The sequence below is a fragment of the Neoarius graeffei genome, chromosome 11, assembly GCF_027579695.1.
Source record: "Neoarius graeffei isolate fNeoGra1 chromosome 11, fNeoGra1.pri, whole genome shotgun sequence".
Lineage (NCBI taxonomy): Eukaryota > Metazoa > Chordata > Actinopteri > Siluriformes > Ariidae > Neoarius > Neoarius graeffei.
This window is the reverse complement of record NC_083579.1, coordinates 69,119,645-69,134,697: the sequence shown is the minus strand read 5'-3', so window position 1 is coordinate 69,134,697 and position 15,053 is coordinate 69,119,645. Positions and strand designations below refer to the sequence as shown.

General features: G+C 42.6%; 1 protein-coding gene across 2 annotated transcripts in view; it reads right to left on the bottom strand.

Annotated features, from left to right (window-relative positions):
• The window catches only part of LOC132894602 (latent-transforming growth factor beta-binding protein 2-like), a 316,258-nt gene that overhangs the window by 178,321 nt on the left and 122,884 nt on the right, over nucleotides 1-15,053 (bottom strand). For both annotated transcript variants that reach the window (XM_060934665.1, XM_060934666.1), the window contains exons 6-8: nucleotides 10,279-10,482; nucleotides 8,612-8,886; nucleotides 4,798-4,900 (exon numbers count right to left, since the gene is read on the bottom strand). In XM_060934665.1, the coding sequence (XP_060790648.1) occupies nucleotides 4,798-4,900; nucleotides 8,612-8,886; nucleotides 10,279-10,482 (582 nt within the window). The remainder of the gene's footprint in view (nucleotides 1-4,797; nucleotides 4,901-8,611; nucleotides 8,887-10,278; nucleotides 10,483-15,053) is intronic.

The following is a 15,053-nucleotide window of genomic DNA, read 5'->3' as shown; positions in this document are numbered from 1 at the left end:
AGGGAAGGTAAGTGGCAGAATCACGTCACCTGAGAGGAATTAACCTGTTTGTGTGTCTTCCCAGTGACTGCGCCCTATATCAGGAGGGAGAGCGAGAGCAGAGGGAGGCTCAACCCTGAACCAGACGCCGGTGGTGTGTGTGTCTGGGAGAATCATTGTTAGACTGAAAAGTGTGGCAATAAAGCCAATTTATAAACCCTGATCTCTGTCCTGCCGTCCTCTGTGCTCCACCCACACGTAGGGTCGCTTACATGGACAAAATCAGCATTTATTCCTATCATTATGGGGATGTCTATAGGTAAGTATAGATAAATATGTATAAAATATACTTAAAAGTATAACTACTAAGGCATAGAACATAGCACAGCACACCTCACTTCACCTCACGGCACAGTGGTGTAGTGGTTAGCACTGTCGCCTCACAGCAAGAAGGTTCTGGGTTCGAGCCCAGCGGCCAATGGGGGCCTTTCTGTGTGGAGTTTGCATGTTCTCCCTGCGTCTGTGTGGACATGTGGTTAGGTTAACATGGGACAGCCATGGCCTGAGGTTGGGCTGACGTGCCCTTGAGCAGGGCACCTAACCCCCAACTGCTCCCCAGGTGCTGTAGCATAGCTGCCCACTGCTCTGGGTATGTGTAGGTGCTCATTGCTCGCACATGTGTGTTCACTGCTTCAGATGGGTTAAATGCAGAGGTTAAATTTCACTGTGTGCTTAAGTCTGTGCTTGACTGTACGTGTGACAAATAAAGGCTTCTTGGATTCTTCTTCTTCTCACACATTGTCCATTTAATACCACACAACATGAAGCACTGCAAATCTGCCAGCAGTCAACTTCCATTCTGTATACACAAACTAAACCAGGCTGAGTGTAAACTGTGGCTTTTCTAAAGAATCACAGATCAGAGGAAGAGTTGGCACATGCTTGTCTTGAGCAATGCTCAGCAATCTCACAGCAGTGGGTTTTGCCAAGCTGCTTTCATCCAAAGAAATGCCTACTTAGATTTGTTGCCTTGTTGAGTTTCTCAATCACAAACCCGTTTGAAAGGAGAGGGGTAGTACATGTATGATATACACAGTGTACCTTCAGTAGTGTGAACTGAGAAGAAGAGGATTTTTGTAAATACACTGGTGCTTGAAAGCTTGTGAACCCTTTAGAATTTTCTATATTTCTGCATAAATATGACCTAAAACATCATCAGATTTTCACACAAGTCCTAAAAGTAGATAAAGAGAACCCAGTTAAACAAATGAGACAAAAATATTATACTTGGCCATTTATTTATTGAGGAAAATGATCCAATATTGCATGTCTGTGAGTGGCAAAAGTATGTGAACCTCTAGGATTAGCAGTTAATTTGAAGGTGAAATTAGAGTCAGGTGTTTTCAATCAATGGGATGACAATCAGGTGTGAGTGGGCACCCTGTTTTATTTAAAGAACAGGGAGCTATCAAAGTCTGATCTTCACAACACATGTTTGTGGAAGTGTATCATGGCACGAACAAAGGAGATTTCTGAGGGCCTCAGAAAAAGCTTTGTTGATGCTCATCAGGCTGGAAAAGGTTACAAAACCATCTCCAACGAGTTTGGACTCCACCAATCCACAGTCAGACAGATTGTGTACAAATGGAGGAAATTCAAGACCATTGTTACCCTCCCCAGGAGTGGTCGACCAACAAAGATCACTCCAAGAGCAAGGCGTGTAATAGTCGGTGAGGTCACAAAGGACCCCAGGGTAACTTCTAAGCAACTGAAGGCCTCTCTCACATTGGCTAATGTTAGTGATCATGAGTCCACCATCAGGAGAACACTGAACAACAACGGTGTGCATGGCAGGGTTGCAAGAAGAAAGCCACTGCTCTCCACAAAGAACATTGCTGCCCGTCTGCAGTTTGCTAAAGATCATGTGGACAAGCCAGAAGGCTATTGGAAAAATGTTTTGCGGACAGATGAGACCAAAATAGAACTTTTTGGTTTAAATGAGAAGCGTTATGTTTGGAGAAAGGAAAACACTGCATTCCAGCATATAAGAACCTTATCCCATCCGTGAAACATGGTGGTGGTAGTATCATGGTTTGGACCTGTTTTGCTGCATCTGGGCCAGGACGGCTTGCCATCATTAATACAACAATGAATTCTGAATTATACCAGCGAATTCTAAAGGAAAATGTCAGGACATCTGTCCATGAACTGAATCTCAAGAGAAGGTGGGTCATGCAGCAAGACAATGACCCTAAGCACACAAGTCGTTCTACCAAAGAATGGTTAAAGAAGAATAAAGTTAATGTTTTGGAATGGCCAAGTCAAAGTCCTGACCTTAATCCAATCGAAATGTTGTGGAAGGACCTGAAGCGAGCAGTTCATGTGAGGAAACCCACCAACATCCCAGAGTTGAAGCTGTTCTGTACGGAGGAATGGGCTAAAATTCCTCCAAGCCGGTGTGCAGGACTGATCAACAGTTACCGCAAACATTTATTTGCAGTTATTGCTGCACAAGGGGGTCACACCAGATACTGAAAGCAAAGGTTCAGATACTTTCGCCACTCACAGATATGTAATATTGGATCATTTTCCTCAATAAATAAATGACCAAGTACTGTATAATATTTTTGTCTCATTTGTTTAACTGGGTTCTCTTTATCTACTTTTAGGACTTGTGTGAAAATCTGATGATGTTTTAGGTCATATTTATGCAGAAATATAGAAAATTCTAAAGGGTTCACAAACTTTCAAGCACCACTGCATTTATAATGACCTGTAAAAATCCTCAGAAATCCTTCATAAGATGAAAGATCAACATTTTCTATTACATACATTTCTGAAAACAGAACTTCCTGAAATGAAATATGTTTCTTTTTTTGCCTGTATCTCAACCAGAAATAGAGTTCTAGCATTCTAACTTCAAAGAGAAAATTGCATTGAAATATCCCATTCCGAAGCCCTGTGATAGACTGGCGATCTTCCCAGGGTGACCTCTGTGAAGTTGTCACCCCATATCATAAGAAGTGAACAAAAGCCTTTTGAGTCATTTATGCACCATTTGTGCATGCAAAAGAAAAGTTTGTGCTCAAAAATTTTTGAGAAATTAACTATGAAATGTTTTAATGAGCTCGCACCCCATTAATCCCCAAATGACATGTCTGATTGATTTGTGCACGTTTATGCATGCAAAATAAACATATGCGTTTCATTAATGGGGTGCTCAGTGACATCACGCATGAAGAAAATAACATTTAATAACTTAAGAAATAATGAAAGACATGTGTTTATTTTGTACACAAATGAAACACAAACGAATCAGACGTGTTTCGGGTCATTTGGGTGTTAATGGCGTGCTGGCTCATGAAAACATCATTAAAATATTTAACAGTTCACGTCTCGAAAAATGTTTGATCACAGATTTTTATTTTGCGTGACTTACATCCTGAGTTTGAATCCCGATGCTGCTATAGCTATCTGTGACCGAGAGCTCAAGAGAGCAAAATTGGCCATGCTTTCATGGAGGGACGGGTGGGATACTCTTCCTGCCCCGTCAATCGAGTGATCACGGGCATCTGTGGGCTCATGAATATGAAAGCGGGCGGATAGTGCTTTCTTCCAAGTGTGTTGCGCCACCCCTGACATTGCATGAGCAGCAGTTTGAAAAGATGTGGTGGTCAGGTGGATTCATGTATCTTGGAGGAAGTGCATGATAGTCTTTGGTACATGTTATGTGATATGGGAGAGCTGTCTGGTGGTGGTGGACATGACTAAATTAGGGAGAAATTAACCTTCATCCTACCAAGTGGGGTCCATCTGGACCCTGCACCTATATGTTTGTTTGCCATTTTAAAAATATGTGGCATACTGCCTCACCGTTTTATGAATTTGTCGGAATTTATGTCTTAATTAAAACACTAAAGCACCGGAAGATCAGCTTTTTGCATTGTGAAGGTATAATTAATTTGTTACTGGGGTCCAACCGGACCCCAGAGTAAAGTTTATCTGTCTTTCATTTTATAATTGAATAGCACACTGAAAGTTAACTTCTTTTATGTTCCATAATGAAACTACCAAGGCATTCCTTCTTGGGGTCCGTGTGGACCCCACTGCTGCAATAAGCACAGGCTGCAAAACAAAAGCCCTAAATTATTTTACAATTACTTTTTTGTTTTAAATTCTGTAAGAAAAGACCTAAGTTGTAATCCAGAATGTTTTACAGCTGCATGAGCTGCAAAAATCATGTATATAATGCCAATTTTTTTGTGGCGCTATAATTTGCTACATGTATGCTAGTTATTGCAATATTATTGCAATGTTATTGCATTTATAATACATCATTGATATTCAGCCATAGTGGATTTTGTTCTTCAATAAAGTTATGTCTGTTTGCTGCATTGAATTAGTTCTTACTGCATTGATTTCAAGGTATTCCCTCCTGGGGTCCATACGGACCCCGCCTGGTAGTTTGTGTATGTAAAATTGGCTGGTAGGATGAAGGTTAAGTGTGTTCTTTATGCCTTGGGCCCTTTAGTGTATTGCTGTTATTAATACAAGATGTTCTGAACAAAACTTATCTGGTGATTTTGTCTTTATAAGCTTTAATTTTAAAGAAAAGTATTGGGGTCCAAACGGACCCCACATGGTAAGATTAAGGTGTAAAATAGCATGGTAGGATGAGGGTTAAAAAAAAATAAAAATCCTTGGCCAAAACCTAAATTTGTTTTATCCCTTTTGGCTAGAATTCGGACACAGTGACATCTTTAGGTTTTCTCAGACATATAGTATGTGTTGTTAGCCCCTAGCGTACAAGAGTCTCACCTGGTTTACTGGGACACTCGGTGCATTTGTGCAGACCCCATGAAGCTCCCACACTGCCGCAGCAGTCTTCCTGCTTGGTGAGACCTGGCAGAGGCTTCCCACACTGCAACATAAGCACACAAATACACAATAGCACAAATTCCAGCGACTCATGTTTCTGAACAAACACAAGGCTCTTTTCAAGGGGATGAATGCTACAAAAGGGTTCAGAATAGGCAGTTGAAATATATTATGAAACCCAGGCCTGTTCAGGCCTAGCTTCAGAGGAGTTGCATACAACCCAGGCTGTATCATCACAGAACTTATCTCCTTTTCTTTTAGCATCTTTCCTTCCATTCTTCTCATACCTAAATGTTTTACGTGTGCTGTGATTAAAAAAGCTTACAGATCAAGTGTCCCTCTTCACATTTAAAACAAAAACGATGAGGAGCAGCTGAGTCCGGTTAGAGAGGACAAAAGCAGCCTCTTCTTTTTTTTTTTTTCTTCCACTCTCTCCTCCCCTGGCACATGGCTCATGGATCCGAGCTAACTGCAAGATTAGGATCTGAATTCCTTTTCGATTCATGGGATTTTGGAAGCAAAGTCCCTGTTATGTCAAATATATTACTAGGGCACTGGCATCATCTCCGAATTCCCAAGACACATGCCTGTATTAGAATACGAGCATGTTATCCAAAATGGAAAAAATGCTGAGTCATTTTGCATTCGGTGTGTTCCGTTCTTGTCAAGACTACTAATAAGCCAGAAAGGGAAAAGTAAGAGACAAATACAGAATGTACTATTCTTCAGCCAAATCTTTTCAAAGCTTACACTTCATACTTCTCAAGCTCCATTTATTTAATAAAGTGTAAGCCGAGCACACAAAATGCTTGGTTTGGAAATTGAGACCATAGCAAATTAAAAATATATAACTTGATGTGATGTAATGAGCTTTATAATATTACATTGAAGGATCATGTTAGTTACAGCTTGTCTCTGTACCACATTCCAGATGGATGTATAGTGGCATATCCTATGCCAAACAGTGTCTGCCCTTTTGGCCCCAAATCATTACACCTCTGCTAATGTGACTGGAATCTGAGAGGACTAAACTCGCATGAATTCCAACTGTGGCGTAAATCAGAAGCAGACTTTCCTTCCTGTCTGACATCAACATATACTTGTATGTTTCTCGTCTCGTCTCGTCTTCTTCCGCTTATCCAGGACCGGGTCGCGGAGGCAGCAGTCTAAGCATGGAAGCCCAAACTTCCCTTTCCCCAGACACCTCGGCCAGCTCCTCGGGAAGAACACCGAGGCGTTCCCAGGCCAGCCGAGAGACATAGTCCCTCCAGCGTGTCCTGGGTCTTCCCCGGGGCCTCCTCCTGGGGGGACATGCCTGGAACACCTCCCCAGGGAGGCGTCCAGGAGGCATCTGAAAAAGATGCCCGAGCCACCTCAGCTGGTTCCTCTCGAACCATGTTGTATGTTTCTCTTTTAGAAAATGAATAGCTGTCATTGCAATGTCTGAATGACCTTTCACCAAGACCATGGTCGTGATGTAGAACAATACAACTTTCTAAGAAAGAGATTTGGGCATTTGGTAGTGCTTTTGATGATTAGAGGAAGTGGCAAAATCGCCCTTTTGAAATTATATTATCTCATCTCATTATCTCTAGCCGCTTTATCCTGTTCTACAGGGTCGCAGGCAAGCTGGAGCCTATCCCAGCTGACTACGGGCGAAAAGCGGGGTACTGTACACCCTGGACAAGTCGCCAGGTCATCACAGGGCTGACACATAGACACAGACAACCATTCACACTCATGGTCAATTTAGAGTCACCAGTTAACCTAACCTGCATGTCTTTGGGGGAAACCGGAGCACCCGGAGGAATTCCACGCGGACATCATGCAAACTCCGCACAGAAAGGCCCTCGCCGGCCACGGGGCTCGAACCCGGACCTTCTTGCTGTGAGGCGACAGCGCTAACCACTACACCACCGTGCTGCCCTATATTATATTATACATTTAAATTGTATTATTAGTGTTTTACATTCATTAATATATGATAAAATAGCTACTAAAGCTAACTAATTGTGCGCAAGGTCTGCATTTGCTTCACATTCAATCTGGACAAAATTATTCCTGTTTTCAGTTTTGTTCACTGGCTAGTTCTGTGAGTCGAGTCAGGTCGGCTTTATTTATATAGCGCGGCTCAAGAAAAACATAACGCTGTGCATTGAATTAGGTTAATATGAATTTCAGTAAATGATGACTGCAATCACGTCTCCAAATACAATTTCAACTAATTCAATAATTTGTGGTGGAACAGCGGGTAGTGTTGCCACCTCACAGCCCCAGTGTCTCCAGTTCCAAGCTGAGTTCAGGTTTCTCATATTCTCCCCTTGACTGTGTGGGTTTCCTCTGGGTTTTCCAGTTTCATCCCAACTCTCAAAAATATTCCAGTTGGTGGATTGGCTACTCTAGATTGTCCCTAGGTGTGTGTGTGGTGCCATGTTTTGGTCTGGCATCCCATCCATCCATCCATCCATTATCTATACAGCTTATCTGTCAGGGTCATGGAGAAGCTGGAGCCAAACCCAGCTGACTTCGTGCGAAAGGCGGGGTGCACCCTGGGCAGATTGCTGATCTATCACAGGACTAACACAGAGACAAACAATCATTCACACTCATGTTCACACCTATGGGCAATTTAGAGTAGCCAGTTGGCATAATTCACATGTTTTTGGATTGTGGGAGGAAACCAGAGCACCCAGAGGAAACCTACAGTGAAAACATGCAAACTCTGCAAAGAAAGGCCGTAGTTAGCCATGAGGTTTGAACCCAGATGACAGTGCTAACCACTGCAACATTCTACTGCCCCAGTGGCATCCCATTCAGGGTGTATTCCCACCTTGGGCCCAGTGTTGTCCATCCACATGACCATAACTCGGATGAAACTGTTACTGAAGATGAATAAACAAACCAATAAATTGAATGTGGACCAAAAAGATATAGACATGAGTTGTTAATATGCTCAGAAATATGTTTAATAACCTTTATTAGCAGTGGATCTAAAAGTAAACAAATAATTTACCTGGTACCTAGTAGATTTCTCTCGATGACCACTTAAATATACGAATATATCAAATTCTAAACACAGAAAAACAGGTCATGTAGTTGAATTTCTTTCTTCCTTTCATTCTTTGTCTGTTTTTTGTAAGAGTTATTTAGCTTGTTTAACAGGTAAATAAGTAAGTGCTATCATGTCTGGATTGATCCTACTCCTTGTTCTACTCCTTTTTGTGTTTGTCATGTGTTGAATTTATCATGTATTGACTGAGCTTACCATTGTTTCTTAATTTGGATTATAGAAAAGTCTAAGCTGACCTGCTATGCTCTGATGTCTGCTTTGGATTATGACCATGACTTTTGGAAATGCCATAATAAACGGAGTCTGCGTGTCCATCCAAACACCTGTGATACAAACACTGTACCAAGACATATCTGAGTGGTGCAATCAGGACCATCTCTCCTGAGTCCTGAGATCAGAGGAGGTGAACTCAGAGATGGGGAAAAAGATTCAGTAGGGGTCAATGAGAACTCAGCTGAGGCCAAGTAGCTCAAGCCAGTTGAGAACCTTGAAGGAAAGTGTTACCTTATGCAATTATAAAGACTGTGTTGTATCAAAATACTGACACGCTAACATTCATTCGTGCTGACACAGTGAATGGTAATTGCCATGAGACCATGACAAGTCATGAGTACCACAACTCAAATACATCTGTACTTTGTGTACTTTTAGCCAATCCAGTCTTAATTTGTTTACTTGACATACCTTTCCATCAACTGTTTCCTGGAAACACCTTCCCACATATCCATTTAGCCGAATATGTGGCCTGTGGTGGTTCTGACCAATGCTGTGCACGCTGTTCTGACCATTGGCATTCCCATTGGCATTGATATGATTATTGCCAGGCTGAGAGCGTTGTTGTACTGAGTGTCCTGTTTCAGCTGTTTGGCCTGGTTTGACCCGTGCAACCTGGTGGATCTGAACCTGAGCTTCTGGTGGGTGCTGGATATGCACATTCACCAGTGAGGGTAAAAGGGAGGCTACAAAAACAGAGAAATTATCATAACATTGTGACTATACAAGAAGGATATGAACATTACACAACTCGTCTATTGTATTAATGAAAAACAATGTAACACACTGTGGCAATGATAATTCCACACATAGTTATTGACTCACATCACTATACACCATCATTATATTTTAGAAATACTGAATCAAGTGAAAACAGAAATGACTGCTTGGACCAATAATCAGTAGATAGCATGCCTCCCTTGACCATCTCATCCCTGAGGGAAATCTGACATGCCGATACCTTTCAGAAATCAGTTGTTCAAGTGGACAATCAACTTCTTGTATTACTCAATAAAAAAGAAGCTCCTTAATGGTTCTGTTTCACTTGCTACACAAAGCCTGAGATGCTTGTACAGTGATATAACAAGGGCCAGATGTGATCCCATCTCATCTCATTATCTCTAGCCACTTTATCCTGTTCTACAGGGTCGCAGGTAAGCTGGAGCCTATCCCAGCTGACTACGGGCGAAAGGCGGGGTACACCCTGGACAAGTCGCCAGGTCATCACAGGGCCGACACATAGACACAGACAACCATTCACACTCACATTCACACCTACGGTCAATTTAGAGTCACCAGTTAGCCTAACCTGCATGTCTTTGGACTGTGGGGGAAACCGGAGCACCCGGAAGAAACCCACGCGGACACGGGGAGAACATGCAAACTCCACACAGAAAGGCCCTCGCCGGCCACGGGGCTCGAACCCGGACCTTCTTGCTGTGAGGTGACAGCGCTAACCACTACACCACCGTGCCGCCCCCCAGATGTGATCCCTGCCACTTAATTTAGACTTATTAAAACACGGCACGAGGGTCAACAAACAAATGAGGATAAAATGCAGAGGATCGAAGGCCATATTAGAGCTTCTACATCTGTTTAATGCTAGATAAAGAAAAGAAAGAGAGCAAGCAAGAGTGAGATATGCCAGGAGAAGAATATTTTTCTTTTTTTGGAATTGAAAATGACAGGTGTTCTTTGTTAGCACAGACATCATTGGCATTGCTGAGACATATTCTGGTTTTCACATTCATAATGAGTTTGCTGAAAAAGGAATAATCTGTGAACAATATGGGCCACTTGAAACATGTGCACAAAATAAGATCCAGATATAAATAACGATTAATTTTTGACCATTTGAACAATTTCTGATTTCTATAACTCAAACATCCAGTAATAACAAATTACATGAATGGAAACACAAACAGAGTAAACTTACAAATTTGTCTCAAAGTATGACGAGCAAGATGTTAGCAGATGCTGAGTTCCTTCCTCTTTAATTCCATTATGAAATATACTAACAGGAATCAGTATGTGAAAGGAACAGGTACAGTAGAGCCATGCTTGTGTTTTGTTTTTACCTTGCTGGTTGGACAGGGGCAGGGTGTAGACTGTGTGAGATGAGCCGTTCTGCACTCTGTTGCTATTGGTTTGCCGGCCAGGTGAGGGTTTGCTGGGAGTCGGACTCGGAAGGTGACAGAACTTTCCTGTGGCGTTTGACGGGCACCAGCATTCATTTTGCCCGATACACCGTCCTCCATTCAAGCACGGAATCTGACAGAAAACTAGAAGATAAACAAACAGAATGGGAGGAAAATGATAATAAACCCCTTTTCCAATTTGGGAACTCTCAACCAACAACAAGGGCCAAAATTTACTTCATCAGAAGAGACTTTTAGTTTGATGTGATTTATCTCACAATACATACGTGCAAACAGGGCAATACAGTATAATGAGCGTTTTGTTGTTTTGGCAGCAAAACCTCCGAGCACTTGGTGTTGAACACTCATCTGAGAGAGGATTTATGGATTCTGAGGGAAGCATGGCCAAATGGTTAGTCAAGCAGCTTTGGAACCAAAAGGTTGCTGGGTTGATTCCCTGAACCAGCAGGACTGGCTCAAGTGCCCTTGAGCAAGGCGCCTAACCCCCATCCGCTCCAGCAAGAGTGGTGGTGTACCTTGTGTCTGATAAGCCAGAGAAAAACTGATGTGATTATCAGTTTGGGCAAGAACCTGGCAATAACTAGCTAAATTTATGGATTCTAAAATTCACTCTTAGGGAAAACACATTAAGATGGTCCTCCTATTAGTGGGAAGATGACTTAACCACTCTTCCTTTAGCTAATATTGTTTTCCTAAGGACTATTAATAATTTCCAATGACCAAACGGGCAGTTAAAAATTGCTGAACTCACAAACCGATAACTACATGTGTTCTGTTCTGTGCTCAGTGGGTTAAAGACATTGATATTTTAATTGATATTAATTTTAACAAAGCAAATTACAAAGAATCAAAAGTAACCACTAGTTGTGTATGAACACCAAAATATTTGTAGTCAAGTCATTAAACCTCGAGTCCGAGTCCAGTCTCGAGTCCCTAGTGTTCAAGTCCGAGTCAAGTCCAAGTCATTCAAGAAAATTTCGAGTCGAGTCCACTTTTGATCCGAGTCGAGTCCGAGAACAAGACTCCAACCGCACCATTTGATGGTGGCTGTTGCTGCCTATACATATATGTGAAAGCATCTCTGCTACTGTGTTGGACTAACATTATTGCTCAACTGCCCCATTTTAGTTAACAGGCTACAGATAAAAAGCTTGTTCATCACTCAGCAAGCCCCGCCCATTATCAACAGGGCAAAAAACATGAGAGAGGGTTAACACTAGCTAGTTCATCGCTCAGCAAGCAAGCCCCGCTATCAACAGAGCAATGAACATAGCGTGTCACGTCCTTCTATGGGTGGAGTCTTACCAAATGACGATTGAAGTTCGAGGTCGTCCCCGTCGTCTCCTCGATAGTTCTTCTACATATGGAACACATACAGTAGCAGTGCATTTTTTTTTCCCACTGCACGAGAAGTCTGTATAAGCAAAGCGGACGATCCTAGGGCCGTTCTCTCCAGGCATTTTAGCGCCATTAACGTTAAGTTTGTTCCTGAACATGATGTATGAACAGGTGAATGTGCATTCTCTTGCACAAAATTAGAATAACAATTAATGCAGATATAAATATCTTTTGGCAAATTATTATGGCATGTTACAAAAAAAATAAAGAAAAAAATCAGAGTCCTCGTCTCCAATTTACGAGTCCGAATGCAGTTAATACACGAGTCTGAGTCCAAGTCCGAGTCATCAATGCTCAAGTCCAAGTCAAGTCACGAGTCCTTAAAATTAGGGCATGGGTCCGACTCGAATACTACAAGCCTGCAATCTACATGCCAGAGCTTCTGTTAAACAGACAAAACCATCACAAACCAGATTCAGTTTTGCAGTCACTTTAGAGCAAGAATGGAATGATACAGATGAACAGCTGTGGTTTCATAGAGCACCTTTAATTCTCCTTATTGTCTGTGAGCAGTGCCTGTGCCCTATATACCTGTGACCGGGGCAACTGAACCCCCCAAACTGAACCTGTTTGCAGCCAGACTTCAAAGAGACACTATGAAACGTACCTAGGAAGCTTCAGCAATAAATGGAAGGGCCTTTGTAGTCACAAAACAGTGAAAATAGTTCTAACCTCAAGAAGGCATATGTTCTTCTCATCTGAGTAATACTGTTAGAACGTATGCTTGAGTGTGGCAAAACAGAAAGAGAGAAAAGACAAATACTTTTTTTTTCCTCTTTTTTCTCTGTGAAAGATCAGGAGACAAATTAAAAGAAAAACAACACCAGAGGAGAACCGTCAGGGCCTTCTAGGCCTTCAGAGATGGCCCAAACATATCAGCATTTCAAATGTTATATTTAATTTCTTTCATAATTTCATTATAGGGGCGGCACGGTGGTGTAGTGGTTAGCGCTGTCGCCTCACAGCAAGAAGGTCCGGGTTCGAGCCCCGTGGCCGGCGAGGGCCTTTCTGTGCAGAGTTTGCATGTTGTCCGCATGGGTTTCCTCCGGGTGCTCCGGTTTCCCCCACAGTCCAAAGACATGCAGGTTAGGTTAACTGGTGACTCTAAATTGAGCGTAGGTGTGAATGTGAGTGTGAATGGTTGTCTGTGTCTATGTGTCAGCCCTGTGATGACCTGGCGACTTGTCCAGGGTGTACCCCGCTTTTCACCCGTAGTCAGCTGGGATAGGCTCCAGCTTGCCTGCGACCCTGTAGAAGGATAAAGTGGCTAGAGATAATGAGATGAGATTATGGTGATGGACAGCACTGCCTTTCAAAAATCTCCATATCATCAAACCATTCAGTGAGCTGTCCCTGAGGATGCGCTGCGGATATATGGCAATTTGCAAAGAAATTGAGGCAATTTGCAAATCTGACAATCCTCAAAGAGACCACTGTTACAAACTTCCCCTCTAAACACACAGTTGTCATTCATTGTCCATGTGTTTTGTTTTTTCCTTTTGGCATGTGCCTTTGTTTGGGTTTTGGTTTTGTCTTCACCCCATTCTGTCAGTGGTCTGTTACCTATTGTGTTCACCTGTTTGGTGTTGGCGCTTAATTAATTTGTCGATTTATATCTGATGATTCTGTGTTTCATTACAAAGTCTTATCATATAGTTAGCATTGTTAAGTTCAATCCTTATTGATTGTTGACCATTCTGTATTCCCCAACAACACTTGTCTTTTTTTTCATATGTGCAGTTGGGTGTGGCATTACACAGCTTCCAGATTTCACTAAAGAAAAGCATCAAAAGTCTTGCAAATAGAAATATTAAACATCCAGACATGTCCACAATGACTCTTCACTTATGCAGGGTGAAGGGCCCGGTCCCACAACACTGATAACTATAACTATACCAATAACTATGACTAGAAGAAGAAGAAGAAGCCAAGAAGCCTTTATTTGTCACATGTACATTCAAGCACAGACGCTCAAGCACACAGTGAAATTTAACCACTGCATTTAACCCATCTGAAGCAGTGAACACACACATGCACACACACACACATACCCAGAGCAGTGGGTAGCTGTGCTACAGCGCCCGGGGAGCAGTTGGGGGTTAGGTGCCTTGCTCAAAGGCACTTCAGCCCAACCTCAGGCCATGGCTGCCCCATGTTAACCTAACCGCATGCCTTTGAATTGTGGGGGAAACCACGCAAACTCCACACAGAAAGGTCCCCATTGGCTCGAACCCAGAACCTTCTTGCTGTGAGGCAACAGTGCTAACCACTACACCACTGTGCTGCCCTCCAAATACCTATACCTATGCCTGAATTTAATTCCAGTCTGGAGCAGTCACACCACAACTATAATCCCGACTATAATATTGGTTGGTCCTGCCACTCAGGTAAATAAATATACATGGTTGTTACCTGTTGGTTACCTGATTGACCAGATGTTTAATCGGATCAGGTCCAGGCCTGGAAAAATCACTCCAGAAGCAAGCTCACCAATACGGATAAACCCAGGCCTGGGCTATAGGTATCGTTATCAGTCTGGTGTGACCACCAACCACATAAACTACAGGGGACCGATTTATTTACAGCAGTGGTTTTCAAATTGGGGGGCGACACTCGGCAACTGGGGCGTGTGGTCACAGACCGCTCAGTGGCAAATGCAAGGGACTGGTTTACAGTTGCACCAACAAATAATGAACATCTTTGTCTTCAGTCCAGCCAATGAAAACGGAGAGTTATTATTTGAAATCTCAGCAAGGAACTTTTCTAGACACACCTCAAGTACATAAGAGATCACAGACATCGGAAACACACCACTGCGCAATCGAGTCGAGCTCGTACCATTGCAGCTTTCATATCCATCGTGAGGCACTTGCAACTAAAAAAAATGCAGACGCTCTTCCAGTCTGTGCTTCAACAGGCAGTTCAGATGATAAATTACATTAAGTCGTGTCCATTGAACTCTCGGTTATTTGGGGTCCTCTGTCAGGAAATGGGTTCTGGGCATGAACAGCTGCTCTTGCACACAGAGGTTCGCTGGCTTTCCAGAGGGAGAGTGTTACAGCGCTTGTATGAGCTGCGAGAAGAGGTGAAGTTATTTTTGACCAAAAGCAATTTGGAACTGGCCAAGCACCTCCACGATTCCCCGTGGCTAGCTTCCTTGTCGTATTTGGTCGACATATTTGACAGACTGAATAGTTTGAGTTTGTCTTTGCAAGGCCGAGATTCCAATGTGTTGGTCCTTGCTGACAGAGTGGATGCTTTCATCCAAAAACTTGTCCTCTGGCATGACCGCATAA